At 44.8% G+C, this 25363-nt stretch overlaps 1 protein-coding gene across 1 annotated transcript in view; it reads right to left on the bottom strand.

The window, feature by feature from the left end:
- LOC135511882 (centrosomal protein of 170 kDa-like) overlaps window positions 1-25363 on the bottom strand; it is a 54995-nt gene that overhangs the window by 13369 nt on the left and 16263 nt on the right. Inside the window, exons 4-8 of the mRNA XM_064933389.1 lie at window positions 21277-21741; window positions 13643-14232; window positions 11216-11350; window positions 3912-4047; window positions 2192-3745 (exon numbers count right to left, since the gene is read on the bottom strand). Of these exons, the coding sequence (XP_064789461.1) occupies window positions 2192-3745; window positions 3912-4047; window positions 11216-11350; window positions 13643-14232; window positions 21277-21709 (2848 nt within the window). The 5' untranslated portion in view covers window positions 21710-21741. The remainder of the gene's footprint in view (window positions 1-2191; window positions 3746-3911; window positions 4048-11215; window positions 11351-13642; window positions 14233-21276; window positions 21742-25363) is intronic.

Consider the following 25363-nt stretch of genomic DNA (forward strand, 5'->3'; position numbering starts at 1 on the left):
CGTGGACAATGACAAACACTGACCACAACACACAGGGACAAAGACAAACACTGACCACAAAACACATGGACAAAGACAAACACTGACCACAAAACACATGGACAAAGACAAACACTGACAAAGACAGGACAGGAAAAAGGGCAAGCCTATCCAAGAATCACGATGATGTAAAAGAGGAACAATTCTAAACATTCCTTCACACCACATTATTTTCATGATTTTATATTTTTTATTTCACCTTTATTTAACCACGTAGGATAGTTGAGAACAAGTTCTCATTTACAACTGCGACCTGGCCAAGATAAAGCAAAGCAGTGCGACACAAACATCAACAGAGTTAGTTACACACGGAATAAACTAACATACAGTCAATAACACAATAGAAAAAAAGTATAGTGTGTGCAAATGAGGTAAAATAAGGGAGTTAAGGCAATAAATAGGTTATAGTGGCAAAATAACTACAATTGAGCAATTAAACACTGGAGTGATAGATGTGCGGAAGATGAATGTGCAAATAGAGATACTGGGGTGCAAAGGAGCAAACATAAATAAATAACAGTATGGGGATGAGGTAGTTGGATGGTCTATTTACAAGATGGGCTATGTACAGGTGCAGTGATCTGTGAGCTGTTCTGACAGCTGGTGCTTAAAGTTAGTGAGGGAGATATGAGTCTCCAGCTTCAGTAATTTTTGCAATTAGTTCCAGTCATTTGTTCCAGTTCTCTGCTGCCAAAGGCGGCCAAAGGAGGAATTAGCTTTGCGGGTGACCAGTGAAATATACCTGTTGGAGCACGTGCTACGGGTGGGTGCTGCTATGGTGACCAGTGAGCTGAGATAAGGCGGTGCTTTAACTAGCAAAGACTTATAGATGGCCTGGAGCCAGTGGGTTTGGTGACGAATATGAAGCAAGAGCCAGCCAACGAGAGCATACAGGTCGCAGTGTTAGGTAGTATATGGGGCTTTGGTGACACAACTGTGATAGACGGCATCCAATTTGCTGAGTAGAGTGTTGGAGGCTATTTTGTAGAAGAGTTTACAGTCTAACCAGACACCTAGGTATTTGTCCACATATTCTAAGTCAGAACTGTCCAGAGTAGTGATGCTGGACGGACAGGCAGGTGCTGGTAGCGATCAATTGAAGAGCATGCATTTAGCTTTACTTGCATTTAAGAGCCGTTGGAGGCCACGGAAGAAGAGTTGTATGGCATTGAAGCTCATCTGGAGGATAGTTCACACAGTGCCCAAAGAAGGGCCAGAAGTATACAGAATATTATCGTCTGCGTAGAGGTGGATCAGAGAATCACCAGCAGCAAGAGCGACATCATTGATGTATACAGATAAGAGAGTCGGCCCGAGAACTGAACTCTGTGGCACCCCCATGGAGACTATAAACTATCAAAATAAAGAAAGTTGCACACTCCATGTATAATCTCCCAGCAATTGAATGGGTATTTACCAACATTTCAGCATCACTGTGCCTTCCTCAGGGTAAGGTCATGATGTCATACTAATGTCATACTTGCACCAGGTGCTTGCACTGTGTGTCTACATAACCTGGTTTAAGTATTCATGACATTACCCTGAGAAAGGCACCGTGATGCCGAAACGTTGAAAAATACCCACTAAATTTCTGGGAGATTACACATGGAGTGTGTGACTTTATTTTGATAGTTTATAGTTTAGTCAGCACCTCCATACAAACTATTATTCTGGGTGTGCGCCAGCTCATGTTTTTTAACCCCCATAGAGACTTCCAGAGGTCCGGATAACATGCCCTCCGATTTGACACACTTAACTCTGTCTGAGAAGTAGTTGTTGAACCAGGCGAGGCAGTCATTTCAGAAACCAAGGCCGTTGAATCTGCCGATAAGAATGTGGGGATTGACAGAGTCGAAAGCCTTGGCCAGGTCTATGAATACAGCTGCACAGTACTGTCTCTTATCGATGGCAGTTCTGATATCATTTAGGACCTTGAACGGGGGAGAGGTGCACCCGTGACCAGCTCGGAAACCAGATTGCATAGCGGAGAAGGTATGGAGGGATGGAGGGTGTGGGGGATTTGGAAACAACGGGATGAAAAAAACAGTTGACTTGCTCTTTAAATGTTTACATTAAATAATAAAATACAGAGTGTTTCAATCTGTCCTTTATTTTCTGAGTGAACCTATCAGAGATGAGAGCATGATCTCACCTGAGGGAGTGCTGTGGATGGAGGAGCTGATTCTGGACTTGGCCTCGGTCAGCTTGGACACACTGTTGGCCCTCATGCGAGGAGCCAGTTTGTTGTCGGTGGGGGAGCGGAAGCCCAGGCGCAGTATGGTCTCTGCAGACAGGCGAGGGGAGGAGGTGCTGCTCCGACCTACTGTACACTCTGAGTCACTACGGGCCGAGATGGAGCCCAGCCGTGTCCTCCTGGGCTGGGCCAGCATGTCCAGCCGCGAGGGCCCTTTACGACCAGATGGAGGCTTGGATGTGGAACTGGTGGTGGACACCTCGGAGGCCACAGACATCCTGTCTGCATCGGCCTGGTCCGTGTCGGATGTGTCCCCCAGCCGGGCCCGGCGGAGCAGGGAGGTTCTGGTAGGCCGTGGCTGGGGCAGAGAGGCCTGTTTCCCCAGGGAGGAAGCTGTGGCGGCCTGGAGAGTCTTACTAGACTTACTGGAGCTGGTCTTGCAGCTGGATTTGGCTCCCAGTTTGGAATGTAGCAGGTCGTCCGTAGAGGTGAAGTGGCTGCGGCCGTACGTGCGACTATGCAAACTCTCCTGGTCAGAGGAAAGAATGTCGGAGATGGGGAAGGACGAGGTCTGGTCATCATCTGTGAGATCCTGGGAGGATTGGCGTGCCCGCGACAAGGCAGGCTGGACGGAGCGGCGAGCATCAAGCCGGCTGGGATCAGTTCTGGTCTTGGTCTTTCTCTCCAAGCGCTCGCGAGCGTTGGTGCTGGCAGCGGTTTTGGAGGTTGAGCCCAGGTTGCTCTTCTCCTTGTACAGGCTGCTGAGGGAGCGGCGTTTCTGGTGAGCTGGTTTCTTCTCTCCCTCCCCTGCTGCCTGGTTGTAGGTGCTGGCCGTGTCCACGTCTGACTCAGGGGAGAAGAAGCCTGCACGGTTGGCTCTGTCCAGCTTGTTCTCAGCCCTCAGCTTGGCCTCCAGGAAGGCCATGACAGCCTCTGTGTCCTTCAGCAGGGTGGCTGTGTCCATGCTGCCCACAGAGTCACTGTGCTCGCGGCCCAGGACACCGGCATCACCTTTGATCCGAGGGATCAGCTCAATGGGCACCACACCACTGGGCTTCTCAATGGTGAAGCTGCCCTGACGGACTAGAGGCTTGCTCCCCGACTTCTCCCCCCTGTCCCCTCCTCCGTTGCTGTGGTGCTGAATCCGATCCTCCGCCCGCCTCCTCCTCTCCTCGGACCTCTTCTCACTGCTGCTCATAGGTCTGAGAGAGGGCTTGGAGGAGGCCTGTAGTGGGGCCTTGGTCTGGTTCATCATATCCCCCTCCTCTATGGAGGTAAAACACGCCCTGTCTCCTTCATTCTCCACCTGCCTCTCCTTTTCCTGGGGCCCCGTGTCCTCTTTCTCCCCGATCTCTGAGCGATGCAGGCCCAGGCCGCACAAGCTCTTCCCTGGCTTGGCCCGGGGGTCGTCGATGGGGAGCTGGGGGAGGGTCCTGCGTTTACGCTCGGTGAGACTGGAGGTGGCAGAGCTGGTACTTCGGATGGAAACGCCCGACTCAAAGGCATCCGCTTCTGGAAGAAAAAAACAAATAGTAAAGCTACATTTCTTATTCAAATTAAATAAATATTGCTCAACCATAGTAATTTAGTGCCATTATGTGATGAAAATACACCTTAGTTAAGACAGATGCAGATTGACATTAGCCTGATTTTGGTAAATATAGGAGCCCTACTGTACCTATCTGTTGATGGACGAAGGCAGGTGACTCAGCACCAGACCCCTCTGGGTCGGTTCTGGTGTGGTTTGCAGCTGGACTGGTCCACTGAGACACCCAGTGACTACTGCCCACTGCCACCGAGTCCTCAGACATACTCTGACAGGAGAGAAGAGAGCGCAGACACAGTTAGCCTAGTCTCTTGTCAGACTCAATGGCATTCCACTCCATTTAGAGAAACAGAGGTTGTGGGAAAAGACTACAGTTAACCTACTAAATCAACCGGATCCCTGCTACTGGCCACCTAGAGCTGGAGGAAGTACTCACATGTAGCGGAGGACACAGAAGACAACTCTGCTGCCATTCATTCACCTCTGAGTGGTCTTATGTTTCAGTGATGAGCCTGAAGAGTTATCATACTCATTACGTATTAGCTGGTTCATATTTTAAACCAAGCATGGTGTAGAATAGAGGACCCAAAGTAGCCAAGGGAGGTGATAGGTGGGAATGAAGACCCATGATTGTAAAAAAACATGACTTGAATTTATTACAGATACAGGATTTCAGAATAAATGGCTTGTCTCACACAGTTGTCCATAGCAGCAACATTCAGGATACGAAATCTCACAAAAATGGTGGCGTTTCTAAAGCTCATTCCCTTAATAGGGTTCCTACTTAAGCTTAGACTGGGCTTAAATGCTAAACAATATACCTAGGGATTACCCCTTTTCCAGCTCTAAACAGAGCAACTCTCTCATTACTGGGACTAAAGAGAGTCTATCAGAACAGCCTATATCAACTGCCTGTACAAACAGGCCACAACAAACAAACTGCTATGGAGCACATTATTCTTTTTACTAGTCAAGTCAGTTAAGAACAAATTCTTATTTTCAATGACGGCCTGGGAACAGTGGGTTAACTGCCTGTTCAGGGGCAGATTGACAGATTTGTACCTTGTCAGCTCGGGGATTTGAACTTGCAACCTTTCAGTTACTAGTCCAACGCTCTAACCACTAGGCTACCCTGCCGCCCCGGGTTTTCTCTCAACCATGAGCTGAGAGAAAAGGACAGCATGTATCCCTTCACAACTCAGCCCCACCAACACTTATTAACCAATGAGAATGAGCATTTCATTTGAAGAACTTTACTTGTTAAATTAGACCAGGTAGCACTTTGGGAAACATTATTTAAGTTAATTGCATGAATTAGTTTAAATGACCATATTTAGTAATGTCATTTAGTCATGTCCACTTTAGTTTAAAAGAGAGCTAAATCAAATTGAACATTATTAGAAATACTACTGTGGGAGATGAATGTGTCACTGTCTGTCCATGTGTCACTGTCTGTCACCTCAAATCTTTCTCTCGACCTGTGTGTACCTACAGTTGAAGTCAGAAGTTTACATACACATTAGCCAAATACATTTAAACTCAGTTTTTCACAATTCCTTACATTTAATCCTAGTAAAAATGCCCTGTCTTAAGTCAGTTAGGATCACCACTTTATTTTAAGAATGTGAAATGTCAGACTAATAGTAGAGAGAATGATTTATTTCACCTTTTATTTCTTTCATCACATTCCCAGTGGTTTACATAAACTCAAAAAGTACGATCTTTGTCCCCATGTGCAGTTGCAAACTGTAGTCTGGCTTTTTTATGGTGGTTTTGGAGCAGTGGCTTCTTCCTTGCTGAGCGGCCTTTCAGGTTATGTCGATATAGGACTCGTTTTACTGTGGATACAGATAATTTTGTACCTGTGTCCTCCAGCATCTTCACAGGGTCCTTTGCTGTTGTTATGGGATTGATTTGCACTTTCTGCACCAAAGTACGTTCATCTCCAGGAGACAAAACACGTCACCTTTCTGAGCGGTATGATGGCTAAGTGGTCCCATGGTGTTTATACTTGTGTACTATTGTTTGTGTACCTATTGTTTGTGTACCTTCAGGCGTTTGGAAATTGCTCCCAATGATGAACCAGAGTTGTGGAGGTCTACAATTTTTTTCCCGAAGTCTTGGCTGATTTCTTTTGATTATCCCATGATGTCAAGATGTCAAGAGGCACTGAGTTTGAAGGTAGGCCTTGAAATACATCCACAGATACACCTCCAATTGACTAAAATTATGTCAATTAGCCCATCAGAAGCTTCTAAAGTCGTGACATAATTTTCTGGAATTTTCCAAGCTGTTTAAAGGCAGTCAACTTAGTGTATGTAAACTTCTGACCCATGGAATTGTGATACATTGAATTATAAGTGAAATCATCTGTCTATAAACAATTGTTGGAAAAAGTACTTGTCTCATGCACAAAGTAGATGTCCTAACTGACTTGCCAAAACTATAGTGTGTTAACAAGAAATGTGTGGAGTGCTTGAAAAACGAGTTTTAATGACTCCAAACTAAGTGTATGTAAACTTCCAATATGTAATATGAATGACAGTCATCCAATATGCTGTAATAGAAATATGTTGATAAAAATGTTCATTAAATCAGATCGACGATTGTAGACTACACTAGATTATACTAAACTGTTGTAGACTATCCTAGCATATTGTAGACTATACTATATTGTTGTGGACTATACTAGACTATTGTAGACCATACTAGACTATACTAGACTGTTGTAGCCTATACTAGACTATTGTAGACCATACTCGACTATTGTAGACCATACTAGACTATTGTGGACTATACTAGACTGTTGTAGCCTATACTAGACTATTGTGGACCATACTAGACTATTGTGGACTATTGTAGACCATACTAGACTATTGTCGACTATACTAGACTGTTGTAGACCATCCTAGACTATTGTGGACTATATACAGTCTCCTTCCTCCCTTTGTGGCTTGTATGGAACTTGCCTGGAGGGAACAGAGCATCATTTCTCATCTCTCTATGAACTAGGTCACAGACTGAGTGGCCTACTCTGGACGCGGGGAGTGCCTGGCTGACACACAACTACTCCCCTTCCAATAGAGTAATCTTAATGCATTCTGGAGCTCTTGCTTTCCTATATTTATTATTTATTTATTTTATAATTAATTTGATCCCCATGTTGTTGGAGGACATTTTGTGTATGTTATTCACATTTTAAAAAGGATTCTAAAGTTTGTAATTTCCACTAACATTTCTGACTTAATTTGCACCAACTAAAATGTATCAATGCCTACAAAAATGTCCATTCATTATAATCCACACAATAATTCACATTTCCTGTTGCTGCAGGATTATTCTCCACCTGTGAGAAATGGATAATCTGTAAATATACTCAACAAAAATGTAAATGCAACATGTAAAGTGTTGGTCCCATGTTTCATGAGCTAAAATAAAAAGCAAAAAAGCTTATTTCTCTCATATTGTGTGCATAAATGTGTTTACATCCCTGTTAGTGAGCATTTCTCCTTTGCCAAAATAATCCATCCACCTGACATATCATATCATATCATCATAGCATATCAGGAAGCAGATTAAACAGCATGATCATTAACGTATGTAGTTCTGTCCTTGAGCTGTTCTTGTCTAATGATGTTCTGTATTATGTCATTCTGCATTATGTTTCATGTTTTGTGGGGACCCCAGGAAAAGTAGCTGTTGCTTTTGCAACAGCCTTTTGGAGATCCTAATAAAATACAACCCCCCCACAAAAAAACACAGGTGCAACTTGTGCTGGGGATAATAAAAGGCCACTCTGAAATGTTCAGTTCTGTCACACAACACAACGGCACAGATGTCTCAGATGTCCATCAGCCACTGCTTTGGCTCTAATAGCTATTTTGCCAATTGGCCTGGACACCTTTTACAGCCGACACGGAGCCCCGCCGATCCATCATGACTGGTCTACTGACGTAACCGTCCGAGAGGGCTTCAACAGACTATTCCATCGTGACGTCCCCCTAAGGCCCTTCTGCTAGACCTGGCCCGCTAGCTGTCTGAATCGCCGTGCCTCCAGCTCGCTTAGCTACACACTGGACCCTATGATCACTTGGCTAAGCATGCCTCTCCCTAATGTCAATATGCATTGCCCATTGCTGTTTTGGTTAGTGATTATTGTCTTATTTCACTGTAGAGCCTCCAGCCCTGCTCAATATGCCTTAACTAGCATTTTGTTCCACCTTCAACACATGTGGTGACCTTGCCTGGTTTAAATGGTGTCTCTAGAGACAAAACCTCTCTCATTGTCACTCAATGCCTAGGTTTTTCTCCACTCTGCTGTTTTCAACCTGGATCTCAGCGATCACGACCTCATTGCCTGAGTCCGTAACGGGTCCGCGGTCAACCAACCAACCCTCCTCACTGTCAAACGCTCCTTAAAACACTTCAGTGAGCAGACCTTTCTAATCGACCTGGCCAGGGAATCCTGGAAGGATGTTGATCTCATTTCCTCACCATCCTCACCCCATTCAAAAAATGTAGAACCAGGAACAGATGTAGCCCTTGGTTCACTCCAGACCTGACTGCTCTTGACCAGCACAAAAACATCCTGTGGCATACTGCATCAGCATCGAATAGCCCCCTTTTCAGGGAATAGCACATTTTCAAGGAAGTTAGGAACTAATATACACAGGCAGTTAAGAAAGCAAAGGCTAGCTTTTCAAACAGAAATTTGCATCCTGTAGCACAAACTTCAAAATGTTATGGGACACCTCCTCCCAGCTGCCCACTGCACTGAGACTAGGAAACACTGTCGCCACAAATAAATCCACGATAGTTGATAATTTCAGTAAGCATTTTTCTACGGCTGGCCATGCTTTCCACCTGGCTACCCCTACCCCGGTCAACAGCTCTGCACCCCCCACAGCCTCCCCATTTCTCATTCACCCAAATCCAGATAGCTGATGTTCTGAAAGAGCTGCAAAATTTGGACCCCTACAAATTAGCTGGGCTAGACAATCTGGACCCTCTCTTTCTAAAATTATCCACCGAAATTTTCGCAACCCCTATTACTAGCCTGTTCAACCTCTCTTTTGATTTGATATTTGTATCGTCTGAGATCCCTCAAGATTGGAAAGCTGCTGTGGTCATCCCCCTCTTCAAAGAGGGAGACACCTTAGATCCAAACTGCTACAGACCTATATCTATCCTACCCTGCCTTTCAAAAGGTCTTCGAAAGCCAAATTAACAAACAGATCATCGACCATTTCGAATTCCACCGTACCTTCTCCACTTTGCAATCTGTTTTCCGAGCTGGTCATGGGTGCACCTCAGCCACGCTCAAGGTCCTTAACAATATCATAACCGCCATCGGAAAAAATCCAATGCAGCTGTATTCATCGACCTGGGCAAGGCTTTCGACTCTGTCAATCACCACATTCTTATCAGCAGACTCAACAGCCTTGGTTTCTCAAATGACTGCCTCACCTGATTCACCAACTACTTCTCAGATAGAGTTCTGTGTGTCAAATCCTGTTGCCCGGACCTCTGGCAGTCTCTATGGGGGTGCCACAGGGTTCAATTCTTGGGCCAACTCTTTTCTCTGTATACATCAATGATGTTGCTTTTGCTGCTGGTGAGTCTCTGATCCACCTCTACGCAGACGACACCATTCTGTATACTTCTGGCCCTTCTTTGGACACGGTGTTAACTAACCTCCAGATGAGCTTCAATGCCATACAACTCTCCTTCTGTGGCCTCCAACTGCTCTTAAATGCAAGTAAAACTAAATGCATGCTCTTCAACCGATCGCTGCCCACACCTGCCCGCCTGTCTAGCATCACTACTCTGGACAGTTCTAACTTAGAATATGTGGACAACTACAAATACCTAGGTGTCTGGTTAGACTGTAAACTCTCCTTCCAGACTCACATTAAGCATCTCCAATCCAAAATTAAATCTAGAATCGGATTCTTACTTTGCAATAAAGCATCCTGCACTCATGCTGCCAAAAAAGGACTATCCTACCGATCCTTGACTTTGGCGATGTCATTTACAAAATAGCCTCCAACACTCTACTTAGCATATTGGATGCAGTCTATCACAGCGCCATCCGTTTTGTCACCGAAGCCCCATATACTACCCACCACTGTGACCTGTATGCTCTCGTTGGCTGGCCCTCGCTTCATATTCGACGCCAATTCACTGGCTCCAGGTCATCTATAAGTCTTTGCTAGGTAAAGCCCCGCCTTATCTCAGCTCACTCTGCCAATGACTGGAACGAATTGCAAAAACCACTGAAGCTGGAGACTCATATCTACCTTACTAACTTTAAGCATTAGCTGTCAGAGCAGCTTACGGATCATTGCACCTGTACATAGAGCATCTGTTAATAGCCCACCCAACTACCTCATGCCCATATTGTTATTTTTTTGTTTTATTGATCCTTTGCACCACAGTATCTCTATTTGCACATTCATCTTCTGCACATCTATCACTCCAGTGTTTAATTGCTAAATTGTAATTCCTTCGCCACAACGGCCTATTTATTGCCTAATCTCCCTTTTCTTACCTAATTTGCACAGACTGTATATAGATGTTTCTACTGTATTGTTGACTGTATGTTTGTTTATTCCATGTGTAACTGTGTTGTTGTATGTGTCAAACTGCTTTACTTTATCTCAGGTCACAGTTGTAATGGGAACTTGTTCTCAACTGGCCTACCTGGTTAAATAAAATGTAAAACAAATGTCTGCGCCCAGTCATGTGAAATCCATAGATTAGGGCCTAATGAATGTATTTACATTGACTGATTTCCTTCTATGAACTGTAACTCAGTAACATCTTGGAAATGTTTTGCATGTTGCGTTTATATTTTTGCTCTGTCATGAGGAAATCAGCACTAGCATTGTTAACTTTTTGTGATCTCTGCCTCTCATTCCTGCCTCTGGGCACAGACATCAATTCAAACTATTTGTCACATGCGCCGAATACAACAGGTACAATAAGAATACAACAATACAATACAACCTTACTGGGAAATGCTTACCTATAAGCCCTTAACCAACAATGCAATTTCATTGAAATTAGGTGGAAGCAATGTTGATTCAACCAGTGTGTGTGTAGTGGGTGGTTTGTGCATCACTCTCCTCAGAAAACTAAAACAATAGGAGTTCTACTGGAAAATCAATGTTATTTTGGCATATTAACACTCAACAGTTTTCAGAGGCTGTCCCATCCCTAAGAAGGAGTCTGAGGGTCAAGGGAAGAGACAGCGAGTGACTCAACCCAAGTATGTCAGGGCCATAATAATGAATGTTAGTGATGGATATTTCAAGCATCACATCACTGAATGAGATAGATGCCACCAGGTGTTGGTAGCCTGGCAGGCTATGATGACTAAAAGCCATGAGAGATTGGGTGCAATCATTTTTGTCACTATGGAAGGGGTGTTTTACCTCAGATGGAAGGCAGCCTGGTTTCATCGTTTCTCCCATCTCTGTGGTCTTCCTCTCCTTCTTCCCCCCTCCTCCTTGTTGTAGTTCTACTGGTCCTGAGACAGACAGATCCTGGTTCTGCTCCATCCCGAACACCTGAGTATTAAGGTAATAAAGAGCTCCATGACTTTCCACTGTTGTCTACTCTACTCAATAGATAAAGGTGGCTGATATTGGACCAACATGAGGGCCAGAGACAATTAAAGCACAGCCCCATACATCCACACAAGGCCAGTGCCATGGTAACAGCACTAGAAAGAACACACATTACAGCAATGTAAAAAAACAAAGATCAGTGTGCCAATTAGTGTGTCAGCTAATTATAGGAATTACCATAATCACACTTCTAGTTTAGAGAAGACTACCCAGTCCATGCTCTGAATAAAACTGACAACCAATTATTTTATTTAATTAGGCAAGTCGGTTAAGAACAAACTCTTATTTACAGTGACGGCCTAGGAACAGTGGGTTAACTGCCCTGTTCAGGGGCAGAACAACAGACTTTTACCTTGTCAGCTTAGGGATTCAATCTAGCAACCTTTCGGTTAGTGGCCCAATGCTCTAACCACTAGGCTACCTGCCACCAATGCCACCCCCCAACCCACTCCCCTCTTCATCCATGCCCCAAATACCATATGTTATGTCCCAAATACATGTTTAATGAGTGAATAAAGTACATATCAGGGCAACATGTTTAAACCAAGTTTATTTGGGGTAATCTTAAGCCGCAGCAGTAAACTCTCCTCTACTTCCGAGAATCTCCCTTCTAGAAATCTTTTCATTCAGCATGAGAAAGCACGCAGGCAGCTGTTACATGAGCAAATAATGGAGAGAGCTCGATTGTGAGCCTCAACATGCCACTTGGAGCCCGTTAGATTTGCTCTACAGCTGTGATCAGACTGAGCACTACAAGGCTTCCAAAAGGGTTCTTTGGCTGTCCCCCTTTTGATTCCAGGTAGAACCCTTTTGGGATTTATGTAGTACCCTCTGTGGAAAGGGTTCTACATGTAACCCAAAAGGGTTCTTCAAAGGGGTACAGTCCCAAAATGTTTTGCATGTCAGCAATCGAGTTTTCAAGATATTGGACTTTCAAAAAGCTAATTGTAACTTGCCACATAACCATGACACAAAATGCACCATATGATGAAAAACGCATGATGATGTGGCAAGTTATAATTTACTTTTTGAAAGTCATATATCAACAACTTGATTGCTGACATGCAAAACATTTTGGGACTGTATCAGCAGTGGACTAATGAACAAAATATTAAAATATAGTTTTTGAGTGGATTATTCCTTTAAAGGATTTACGTGGTTTTAATCGTGTTTTTTTATGATGGCAGCTGTTACGCTGGATTGGGCCAGACAAGTTATACACACTACACTCTTAGAAAAACGGGTTCCAAAAGAGTTATTTGATTGTACGATAGCCCTTTTTGGTTCCATGTAGAACCCTCTGTGGAAAGGGTTCTACATGGAACTCTTTTGGGTTCTACCTGGAACCAAAATGGGTTCTTCAAAGGGTTCTCCTATGGGGACAGCTGAAGAAACCTTTACGGTTCTAGATAGCACCTTTTTTCTCTAAGAGTGTATGATAGCCCACTCTCTTAATGTGTATGGCTGTTCATATGAGCTAATCCTAATAAGAACAGAGAGATTTGAGGGAAATAGACTTCCATCTCAGGGCGAGATGTACCATTTCCTAAGACTAACAGTGACATTTCTTTATTGCTATACTATTGAAAGTTAGAGTATTAGTGAAAGTGCCTGAACTTCACTGTACCAAAGTTTGAAAGGAATCTTAGATTACATATTGTACAAGGTAAATATTTTAAATAGTCTCGTAATGACCACATTGTTGGACATGAAATACATTACGAAATGAAATCCAATTTCCCTTTACCCATGGGTAACAGAGGACTTAGTCAAATGCTTCTCATTCGAAAAATAGCAATGTAATAGATCAATGTGACGACAGGTCATTACAGCTCAAAAGCTCAGCATGCTTAGTGGATGTTATTTATGGAGGATATTTCAGAAAACTAGAGAAAAATAGCATGCTCTTTGAATGCCCCATTCAATAAAGTTAATTCAATTATGTTATTTCAAGACACGGAGAACTTGGTCATTCTTAATTTCAAACCAAGTCAGCTTTCCTACATGCAATTCAGTTAATATAAAAATAAAATGACATTTGTATTCCTTACAATTTTCACAGCAACCCAATCCACCCATGCAACCCAACCCACCCATGCAACCCAACCCACCCATGCAACCCAACCCACCCATGCAACCCAACCCACCCATGCAACCCAACCCACCCATGCAACCCAACCCATGATATATCCTTGAGCGGAGTGTGAATATACATCAGAAATCTGACCATACCTTGTCTATCATGCGCCTGGCCTCCTCCTCCTCAGGGTTGCGGTTCTCCAACTCGATGGTGTAGGTTCCCTTATCACTCTGGTCATCCTCCTGCTCCCTGTCCCTGTCCCCCTGAGACCGAGGGGTCCTCAGACCCTCCTCACTGGGGCTGGGCTCAGTGGTCTGGTGGCCTGTACTGACCGAGCTCCTCCCTATGCTCTGCTCCTCAGACCTCTGCTTCATCAGAACTCGGGCGGCAGTGGGGGCTCCCGCTATTAGGGCCGCTGATAACGGGGCCTTACTGAAGTCTGTGGTCATGGTGGAAGGGGCCTTAGAGTGGGAGGGGGGGGTGGGGCAAAGAGCCTCCCTGGCCGCACCCCCAAGCAGCGGTGCAGTCTGGGAGAAGGAGTAGGAGCGTCGCTTGCGGGGGTTGTCATCGTTGTAGAATTCGATCATGAAGGTAGTCCTGTTGCCGGTAGTCCGACCCCACTGACCTCCCTGTCCTCCCTGCGCCGACCTCAGCCTCTCCTCCAGAGCCAGCCTCCGGCTGTCGAAGCGCAGGCCAATCCCGTTCTCAGAGTCACTCTGGGTACCGTCCTCATGCTTGCTGCCTGGGAGAAGCAAGACAGGAGGAGAGCACAGACCAATAACATCTAACCTCTGACCTTTCAACTGCTAATCATGACCTAGAGAAAGGACATAGTCCTCTATGATGGAATCTAATGTCTCCAGACTTCACCCAGCCACAGTACTACTAGCCCTGCCTCCCTGTGGGCAGAGGGGGAGAGGGGAGGGGGTTGGAGGGTGGAGCTGGAGCAGGAAGGGAAGAGGGAGGGAAAGCGGGGGCTCAGGAAGTAGCATGCAGTCAGACGTGACAGTGGTGGGTTCAGAGACAGAATATTACCAGGCCACTCTGGAAACAGAGGCCTTTCATGCAGCAGCAGACAAACAATCTGTTAGGAGCCTCACAATGCTGCGTGTCTCTGAGTGACTAGAGGTGGCTGGCCCCCGGCCACAACACCGCCGGCCCCACATGAGTCAGACTGCATCTCCTCCACTCCACCTCATCACAAACAGCACACATCAAGCAAAAACAAAACAGTTAAATCTACTACACAGTACAGAAACAATCAACACAGTTAACTCTACTACACAGTATAGAGATAATCAACACAGTTAACCCTATAACACAGTACAGAGACAATCAACGTGGTTATCTCATCAATCCACACAAAATACCCCATAATGACAAAGAAAAAACTGTATTTTTTAAAACTGAAATATAAAATGTATTTAAGTATTCAGACCCTTTACACAATACTTTGTTGAATCATCTTTGGCAGAGATTACGGGTTCAAGTCGGGGCTCTAGCTGTGCGACTCAAGGACATATAGAGACTTGTCCCGAAGCCACCCCTGTGTTGTCTTGGCTATGTTCTTAGGGTTGCTGTCCTGTTGGAAGGTGAACCTTTGCACCAGTCTGAGGTCCTGAGCATTCTGGAGCAGGATTCCTCTGTACTTTGCTCCATTCATCTTTCCCTCCGTTCATCCCCACAGCATGATGCTGCCTGAGCATTCTGGAGCAGGATTCCTCTGTACTTTGCTCCATTCATCTTTTTCCCTCCGTTCATCCCCACAGCATGATGCTGCCACCAGCATGCAGCATGCTTCACCATAGGGATGATGCCTGGTTTCCTCCAGACGTTCAATCTTGGTTTCATCAGACCAGAGAACCTTGCTGTTATATGCCTTTTACTGAGGAGTGGCTTCCATCTGGCCACTCTACCATAAAGGCCTGATTGGTGGAGTGTTGAATAGATGGTTGTTCTTCTGGAAGGTTCTACCATCTCCACAAAGGAACCATCGGGTTCTTGGTCACCTCCCTGACCAAGGCCCTTCTCCTCCGATTACTCAGTTTGGCTGTGCGGCCAGCTCTAGGAAGAGTCTTGGTGGTTCCAAACTTCTTCTATTGAAGAATGATGGAGGCCACTGTGTTCTTGGGGACCTTCAATGTTTTGGTACACTTCCCCAGATCTGTGCCTTGACACATTCCTGTCTCGGAGCTCTATGGACAAGACTTCATGGCTTGGTCAATGATCAATGGAAACAGGATGCACCTGAGCTACATTTTGAGTCTCAGAGCAAGGGGTCTGAATACTTAAGTAAATATGGTATTTCTGTTTTTATTTTTAATAGATTAGGAAATATTTCTAAAAACCTGTTTTCGCTTCATCATTATGGGGTATTGTGTGTAAAATTTAATTTAATTTGTCACATACACATGGTTAGCAGATGTTAATGCGAGTGTAGCGAAATGCTTGTGCTTCTAGTTCCGACAATGCAGTAATAACAAGTAATCAAAACTACTGTCTTATACACACAAGTGTAAGGGGATAAAGAATATGTACATAAAGATATATGAATGAGTGATGGTACAGAGCAGTATAGGTAAGATACAGTAGATGGTATCGAGTACAGCATATACTTTTAGAATAAGGCTGTAACGAAACAAAATGTGGAAAAAGTCTAAGGATTTGAATACATTCTGAATGCACTATATATATATTTCTTTATTGTTTTCTCCTAACCCTACCACCCCTCCCCTAATTATAGTAAACTAATGGACAACAATACTTAGGCTTCTACTTCCAGCTAATACATACTATATACAATTTTCTGACAAGAAACAAAGTGAACTATAATATAAAATATTGGAAGGTTGAACAGCCAACAAAACAACAATTAACCATAGTACACAGCACAGCAGCGCAAACACTAACACACAGACAAATGTCAAATCTCCATCACACAGTTTTAAAACACACAACATTCACAACATAACATATTGTTAACCTTCTACAGGTTAACAGAAACTAAAACCACCAAAACGTAACAGATTAACCTGTTCATTTACGTCACAAACAACAAAGTTAACCCTCTCCAGCCCCTTCTCCATCCATTGTATTTCTGAGACCCACCTGAGAACATGAATATTAACACTCAGCAGATTCACGCGTCTTGCTTTCTTGCTTTCCCCTGTCCTGCACACACACAGCTCTCTGTCCCTGGGGCTGATGACTGCACTGAGCACGCCTCACACACACAGCTCTCTGTCCCTGGGGCTGATGACTGCACTGAGCACGCCTCACACACACAGCTCTCTGTCCCTGGGGCTGATGACTGCACTGAGCACGCCTCACACACACAGCTCTCTGTCCCTGGGGCTGATGACTGCACTGAGCACGCCTCACACACACAGCTCTCTGTCCCTGGGGCTGATGACTGCACTGAGCACGCCTCACACACACAGCTCTCTGTCCCTGGGGCTGATGACTGCACTGAACACACCTCACACACACAGCTCTCTGTCCCTGGGGCTGAGCACGAACACACCTCACACACACAGCTCTCTGTCCCTGGGGCTGATGACTGCACTGAGCTCTCTGTCCCTGGGGCACGCACTCACACACACAGCTCTCTGTCCCTGGGGCTGATGACTGCACTGATGACTGCACGCCTCACACACACAGCTCTCTGTCCCTGGGGCTGTCCCTGGGGCTGATGACTGCACTGAGCACGCCTCACACACACAGCTATCTGTCCCTGGGGCTCTGTCCCTGGGGCTGATGACTGCACTGAGCACGCACCTCACACACACAGCTCTCTGTCCCTGGGGCTGATGACTGCACTGAGCACGCACTCACACACACAGCTCTCTGTCCTTGGGCTGATGACTGCACTGAGCTCCACTGAACATGCCTCACACAAACATAACACCTCCAAAGCTCACAGTCCTGACCGCCTGCAGCATGAGAACTCCAACCACAACACCAACCCCTGTTTCTTCCTCCCCTCGATCCCACAGCTAGACTCCCACAATAGACTCTGGAAGGTACAGCTTCAGAATCCATCCCATAAATCAAGTACAGGAGAAACGCCTCAAAGTACAGCAGCCAAACATTGTATTTATTTATTTATTTTACTAGGCAAGTCAGTTAAGAACAAATTCTTATTTTCAATGGAACAGTGGGTTACAGTGGGTTAACTGCCTGTTCAGGGGCAGAATGACAGATTTGTACCTTGTCAGCTTGGGGATTTGAACTTGCAACCTTTCGGTTACTAGTCCAACGCTCTAGGCTACCCTAGGCTACCCTGTCGCCCCAATACATTATGCGCTGTAGCACTCAGCAGCTCAGCCTCTGACTTCACTTTTGTACGTGCTATGTGCTTCATAAATCTCCATTTATACCACTCTGTCTGCACCCCACCCCCAGGCACAGCTATCGCACACCAGAAATTAGCAGCCATTTAATTAACCAGCTGCAAAGAGTAGCTAGCACCCAGCCCACACTCTCTATTGAGTCCTGTCAAACAGCATCCCACAAAAGGCCCAGAGATGGTCATAAAGATGCAGACAGAGAGAGTGGCAAAGCTCCAATTAAAATATGAAACAACTAAAGCACTATGTGGATGAAGTGCTGGGGACGAATCCTGAGGAAGTAGAACATTCGGACTGCCATTAACAAAGCCATGCCTCATCTCTCTTGTATTACTGTAAATGGAAGGCTGAGAGATTTAAGAATGAAGAATCATTAGAATCAGAGTGGGAGGATGCACATAGATAGACATAGTGGTGTGTCTCCATCACTGATATACAGTACAAAGGAGGGTTGGACTTTATTTGCTTCAGGGTGGGGACATTAATACGATTACATAAACAGACAATGTCTAATATAAGGGACCTTTAGAGTTACATCATATCATCATGGAGATGATATGACATCACAGTGAATTTTGTCTGCGCAGAGTCACCTTGAGAAGAAGAATCATACAGCTAGATACTGTAAGCCATTCAGATGAGTAGCGTGTAAAGCCTTCTAGCAGGATGAAAGTCAGATCAGGCTACAGGAGGAGTAAACAGGCCATGGCCTTTCCTGCCTTCTCTACTGTCTGACTGCCTACAGGAGGAGTAAACAGGCCATGGCCTTTCCTGCCTTCTCTCCTGTCTGACTGCCTACAGGAGGAGTAAACAGGCCATGGCCTTTCCTGCCTTCTCTCCTGTCTGACTGCCTACAGGAGGAGTAAACAGGCCATGGCCTTTCCTGCCTTCTCTACTGTCTGACTGCCTACAGGAGGAGTAAACAGGCCATGGCCTTTCCTGCCTTCTCTCCTGTCTGACTGCCTACAGGAGGAGTAAACAGGCCATGGCCTTTCCTGCCTTCTCTCCCTGACTGCCTACTAAACAGGCCATGGCCTTTCCTGCCTTCTCTCCTGTCTGACTGCCTACAGGAGGAGTAAACAGGCCATGGCCTTTCCTGCCTTCTCTCCTGTCTGACTGCCTACAGGAGGAGTAAACAGGCCATGGCCTTTCCTGCCTTCTCTCCTGTCTGACTGCCTACATGAGGAGTAAACAGGCCATGGCCTTTCCTGCCTTCTCTCCTGTCTGACTGCCTACAGGAGGAGTAAACAGGCCATGGCCTTTCCTGCCTTCTCTCCTGTCTGACTGCCTACAGGAGGAGTAAACAGGCCATGGCCTTTCCTGCCTTCTCTCCTGTCTGACTGCCTACAGGAGGAGTAAACAGGCCATGGCCTTTCCTGCCTTCTCTCCTGTCTGACTGCCTACAGGAGGAGTAAACAGGCCATGGCCTTTCCTGCCTTCTCTCCTGTCTGACTGCCTACAGGAGGAGTAAACAGGCCATGGCCTTTCCTGCCTTCTCTCCTGTCTGACTGCCTACAGGAGGAGTAAACAGGCCATGGCCTTTCCTGCCTTCTCTCCTGTCTGACTGCCTACTGGAGCAGTAAACAGGACTGCATGGCTTTCCTGCCTTCTCTCCTGTCTGACTGCCTCAGGAAAGATCAAACAAGGCCATGGATTTCCTGCTCTCTACTGTCTGACAGCCTGCTGTCTGACAGGGTAGTAAACAGGCCATGGCCTTTAGTGGTTCTCCTGTCTGACTGTAACAGGAGGTTGAGTTAAACAGGCCATGGCCTTTCCTGCCTTCTCTCCCTGAACAGGAGTTAACCCACATGTTCCTAGGACTGTACATTGAAAACAGGCCATGGCCTTTCCTGCCTTCCTGGTAAAATCTGACTGCCTACAGGAAGAGCAAACAGGCCATGGCCATTTTAAATCTTCTCTCCTGTCTGACTGCCTACAGGAGGAGTTAAAACAAATTATATTCATCTGACCCCTGAACAGGACATTAACCCACTGTTATGGGCCATAAAGTCAGTTACATGACCAGCCTGGTTAAATAAAGGTAAAATAAAATAAAAAAATAAAAATTACATGAAGAGCAATGACAGGTATGGGCCATATTTAAATCTATATATTTTACCTTGACCAACTGAGGACATTGACAGGTTGGGCCAACAAATTATATTCACAATGACCAGCCTGAGGACATTGACAGGTATGGGCCATACAGTCAGTTACATGACCAGCCTGGGGACATCGACAGGTATGGGCCATACAGTCAGTTACATGACCAGCCTGAGGACATTGACAGGTATGGGCCATACAGTCAGTTACATGACCAGCCTGAGGACATTGACAGGTATGGGCCATACAGTAGGTTACATGACCAGCCTGAGGACATCGACAGGTATGGGCCATACAGTCAGTTACATGACCAGCCTGAGGACATTGACAGGTATGGGCCATACAGTCAGTTACATGACCAGCCTGAGGACATTGACAGATATTGGCCATACAGTCAGTTACATGACCAGCCTGAGGACATTGACAGGTATGGGCCATACAGTAGGTTACATGACCAGCCTGAGGACATTGACAGGTATGGGCCATACAGTCGGTTACATGACCAGCCTGAGGACATTGACAGGTATGGGCCATACAGTCAGTTACATGACCAGCCTGAGGACATTGACAGATATTGGCCATACAGTAGGTTACATGACCAGCCTGAGGACATTGACAGGTATGGGCCATACAGTAGGTTACATGACCAGCCTGAGGACATTGACAGATATTGGCCATACAGTAGGTTACATGACCAGCCTGAGGACATTGACAGGTATGGGCCATACAGTAAGTTACATGACCAGCCTGAGGACATTGACAGATATTGGCCATACAGTCGGTTACATGACCAGCCTGAGGACATTGACAGGTATGGGCCATACAGTCAGTTACATGACCAGCCTGAGGACATTGACAGGTATGGGCCATACAGTAGGTTACATGACCAGCCTGAGGACATTGACAGGTATGGGCCATACAGTAGGTTACATGACCAGGTATGAGTAATTGAAGTCTGGTTGGTTAATGGTCATGGTCATTAATAATGGTCATTACTGCATCAGGAGAACCTATTCTAGGCGTTTCGAGGTAAACACTAGTCTGACTTTAGCCTGGAGCCTGTTTTTAGCGTAAGGGATGAGCTTTATTAAGAGGATCCATTTTACAGGATCTCACAAAAAAACTACCAAAATAACTCAAACACTCATGGCTTTTAGCAGTAAAACACATGTTGATCAAATCAGCAACATTGTGAGGTTAGCAAGGTCAGATGTACAACAATTAGTAGATGATACTGTAGTGTGGCTATAGAGAGGAAATACGTGCATTTGCTGATCTGGCAACAGAAACTGTGGGCCAGAGAGAAAGACAAGCAGGCAGGATATGGCCCTCACCTTTGAGCCTGTGGAAGTGGACGGGGACATCACTCTTGATGCTCTTGCTGTCCTCCTCTGTGGACTCACTGCGCACCGTGGGGGGGTCATTGTGGGCCAGCCAATCAGCCACCTTGCTCTCAGAGGCCATCATGGCGGCCTGTAGGGTGCTGAGGTCCTTGCTCCCCGGCTGGGGGGCCTTCTTAGGCCGGGGACGGTGGTCCGGAGTCAGTTTGGACACATGGTCCTTAATCCTGACCTTGCCAGGAGAGGTGTCATCAAACTCGATGGTGAAGGCGTGAGGTGAGGCGTGGCCCTGAGCGCTACTGGCGGTGGTAGCAGCAGCCCCCTCAGTGTCTTTAGTAGGGATTTCATGAATGCTGTCCTCAGCCATCTGAGACTCCTTGGTAGGAATCTCAAAGTAGCTGGGCTCAGGACCCAGACCATCCTCCATAGGCCTCTCACTCCTCTTAGGCTCTCTGCCATCTGTAGGTTCACAAAGAGGAGAACACTGGGGATCAGTATCTAGAGGTCAGAGGTTACGGGCCCCAAATGGGCCGCTCAGCTGTGTCTGTTCTGAGTCTGAATCCGTGTCTGCGGCCCTGGCAGAACACAGCCCTCTCTTTATTTATGTAACCTGTATTTAACTAGGCAAGTCAGTTAAACAACAGATTCTTCTTTACAATGACGACCTACCAAAAGGCTAAAGGCATCCTGCAGGGACAGGGGCAGGGATTAAAATCTAAAATACAGGACAAAACACACATCACGACAAGAGAGACACCACTACATTACATAAAGAGAGGCCTAAGACAACAACACAGCATGGTAGCAACACAACATGGCAGCAGCACAACATGGTAGCAGCACAAAACATGGTACAAACATTATTGGGCACAGACAATAGCACAAATGCAAGGTACAGACAATACATCATGCGAAGCAGCCACAACTGTCAGTAAGAAGGGTTGGAGATAAAATGGTCCAGTTTGAGTGTTTGTTGCAGCTCGTTCCAGTCTCTAGCTGCAGCGAAATGAAAAGACGAGCGACCCAGGAATGTGTGTGCTTTGGGGACCTTTAATAAAATGTGACTGGAAGGAATGGGTGTTGTATGTAGAGGATGAGGGCTGCAGTAGCTATCTCAGATAGGGGGGAGTGAGGCCTAAGAGTGTTTTATAAACAAGCATCAACCAGTGTGACTTGCGATGAGCATACAGAGATGACCAGTTTACAGAGGAGTATAGTGTGCAGTGACGTGTCCTATAAGGAGCATTGGTGGCAAAACAGGTCAGGCTGTGCTGGAGCCCAGGCAGACAGGCACAAAGCCATGTAGTGTAACTTACTTAATAATGATTGTGTAACTTCCTTTGATTATGTGGCAAGGCATTATGGCATATGTGTAGACCATCTAGTTTATACATATGACAAAGTGAGCAGCTGAGTTGTTCTTGGAAAGTACAAGTTAGTTTTGTACATTTCCTCTCATTTCCTCTATGTAGTAAGGGAACAATATCAAAGTCAAATATTCAAAGTATAATACCTACTGGGATTCAGGAGCCCCCAATGAGGCCACATCTTTCTCGGAAGTTATATCTTTCAATTCAACTTGAAAGTAAGTCATGTTTGTATATCTTTGAAAACAGATAAGCTCCTGAAAGCATGACTGCAAATATCTGTGGCTTTCAACAAAGTAAAAAATGGAGTGAAATGAGACATAACGTTGTCCATTTAGAGAACTATATTCAAACTGATACCCCTTGCATCAGGTCCTAGATTATAGTCCCCAACAGGTCTGGTGGTCAATAAGGCTTTCAGGTTTCATCCTATCAAAGAAATACCCACTGCTTCCACAAACAAGACCACCACAACTTCATCTTAGAACCTCCCTTTTTTTAAATAAATACTACCACCCTTCCTCTAAAGATTTCATGATGAATCATGTGACTCAATTCTAAAGCACTGAGGGTCACGGTGGTCATTCATTTAACAGGAACACTGTACATTAGAGCAGTGGTTCCCAACATTTTTCGGTTACAATACCACCAACTGAATTTTGATTTGTCCTGAAGTACCGCCTCATGTGCATTTTACCAACAGGTCTATGGTCTCATGAGTCTACTCAAGTACCCCCTGCGGATAGGCCAAGTACCCCCTGCGGATAGGCCAAGTACATATTAATACCCCTGCGGATAGGCCATATTAGTACCCCCTGCGGATAGGCCAAGTACCCCCAGGGGTCATTAGAGCATTACATGAGACACACACACACAATAACAGAGAAACAACACCCATATTAATACATATTCCTGACAGAGCATTACTAACAACACCCATATTAATACATATTCCTGACAGAGCATTACTAACAACACCCATATTAATACATATTCCTGGCAGAGCATTACTAACAACACCCATATTAATACATATTCCTGACAGATCATTACTAACAAAACCCATATTAATACATATTCCTGACAGAGCATTACTAACACCACCCATATTAACACATATTCCTGACAGAGCATTACTAACACCACCCATAGTAATACATATTCCTGACAGAGCATTACTAACAACACCCATACTAATACATATTTATGACAGAGCATTACTAACAACACCCATATTAATACATATATTGGCAGAGCAATACCCATATTAATACATATTCCTGACAGAGCATTACATTCATATTCCTGGCAGAGCATTACTAACAACACCCATATTAATACATATTCCTGGCAGAGCATTACTAACAACACCCATATTAATACATATTCCTGACAGAGCATTACTAACAACACCCATATTAATACATATTCCTGACAGAGCATTACTAACAACACCCATAGTAATACATATTCCTGACAGAGCATTACTAACACCACCCATATTAATACATATTCATGACAGAGCATTACTAACACCACCCATATTAATACATATTCCTGGCAGAGCATTACTAACAACACCCATATTAATACATATTCCTGACAGAGCATTACTAACAACACCCATAGTAATACATATTCCTGGCAGAGCATTACTAACAACACCCATAGTAATACATATTCCTGGCAGAGCATTACTAACACCACCCATATTAATACATATTCCTGACAGAGCATTACTAACAACACCCATATTAATACATATTCCTGACAGAGCATTAATAACACCACCCATATTAATACATATTCCTGACAGAGCATTACTAACACCCATATTAATACATATTCCTGGCAGAGCATTACTAACACCACCCATATTAATACATATTCCTGACAGAACATTACTAACAACACCCATATTAATACATATTCCTGACAGAGCATTACTAACACCACCCATGTTAATACATATTCCTGACAGAGCATTACTAACACCACCCATGTTAATACAAATTCATGACAGAGCATTAATAACAACACACATATTAATACATATTTATGACAGAGCATTACTAACACCACCCATATTAATACATATTCCTGACAGAGCATTAATAACACCACCCATATTAATACATATTCCTGACAGAGCATTACTAACACCCATATTAATACATATTCCTGGACAGAGCATTACTAACACCACCCATACTAATACATGACATAGAGCATTACTAACACCACCCATATTACATATTCCTGACAGAGCATTACTAACACCACCCATATTAATACATATTCCTGACAGAGCATTACTAACACCACCCATATTAATACATACTGACCACCCATATTATTAATACATATTCCTGACAGAGCATTACTAACAACACCCATATTAATACATATTCCTGACAGAGCATTACTAACACCACCCATATTAATACATATTCCTGACAGAGCATTACTAACACCACCCATATTAATACATATTCCTGACAGAGCATTACTAACAACACCCATATTAATACATATTCCTGGCAGAGCATTACTAACAACACCCATATTAATACATATTCCTGACAGAGCATTACTAACAACACACATATTAATACATATTCCTGGCAGAGCATTACTAACAACACCCATATTAATACATATTCCTGACAGAGCATTACTAACACCACCCATATTAATACATATTCCTGACAGAG

Source organism: Oncorhynchus masou, chromosome 24, assembly GCF_036934945.1.
Source record: "Oncorhynchus masou masou isolate Uvic2021 chromosome 24, UVic_Omas_1.1, whole genome shotgun sequence".
NCBI lineage: Eukaryota > Metazoa > Chordata > Actinopteri > Salmoniformes > Salmonidae > Oncorhynchus > Oncorhynchus masou.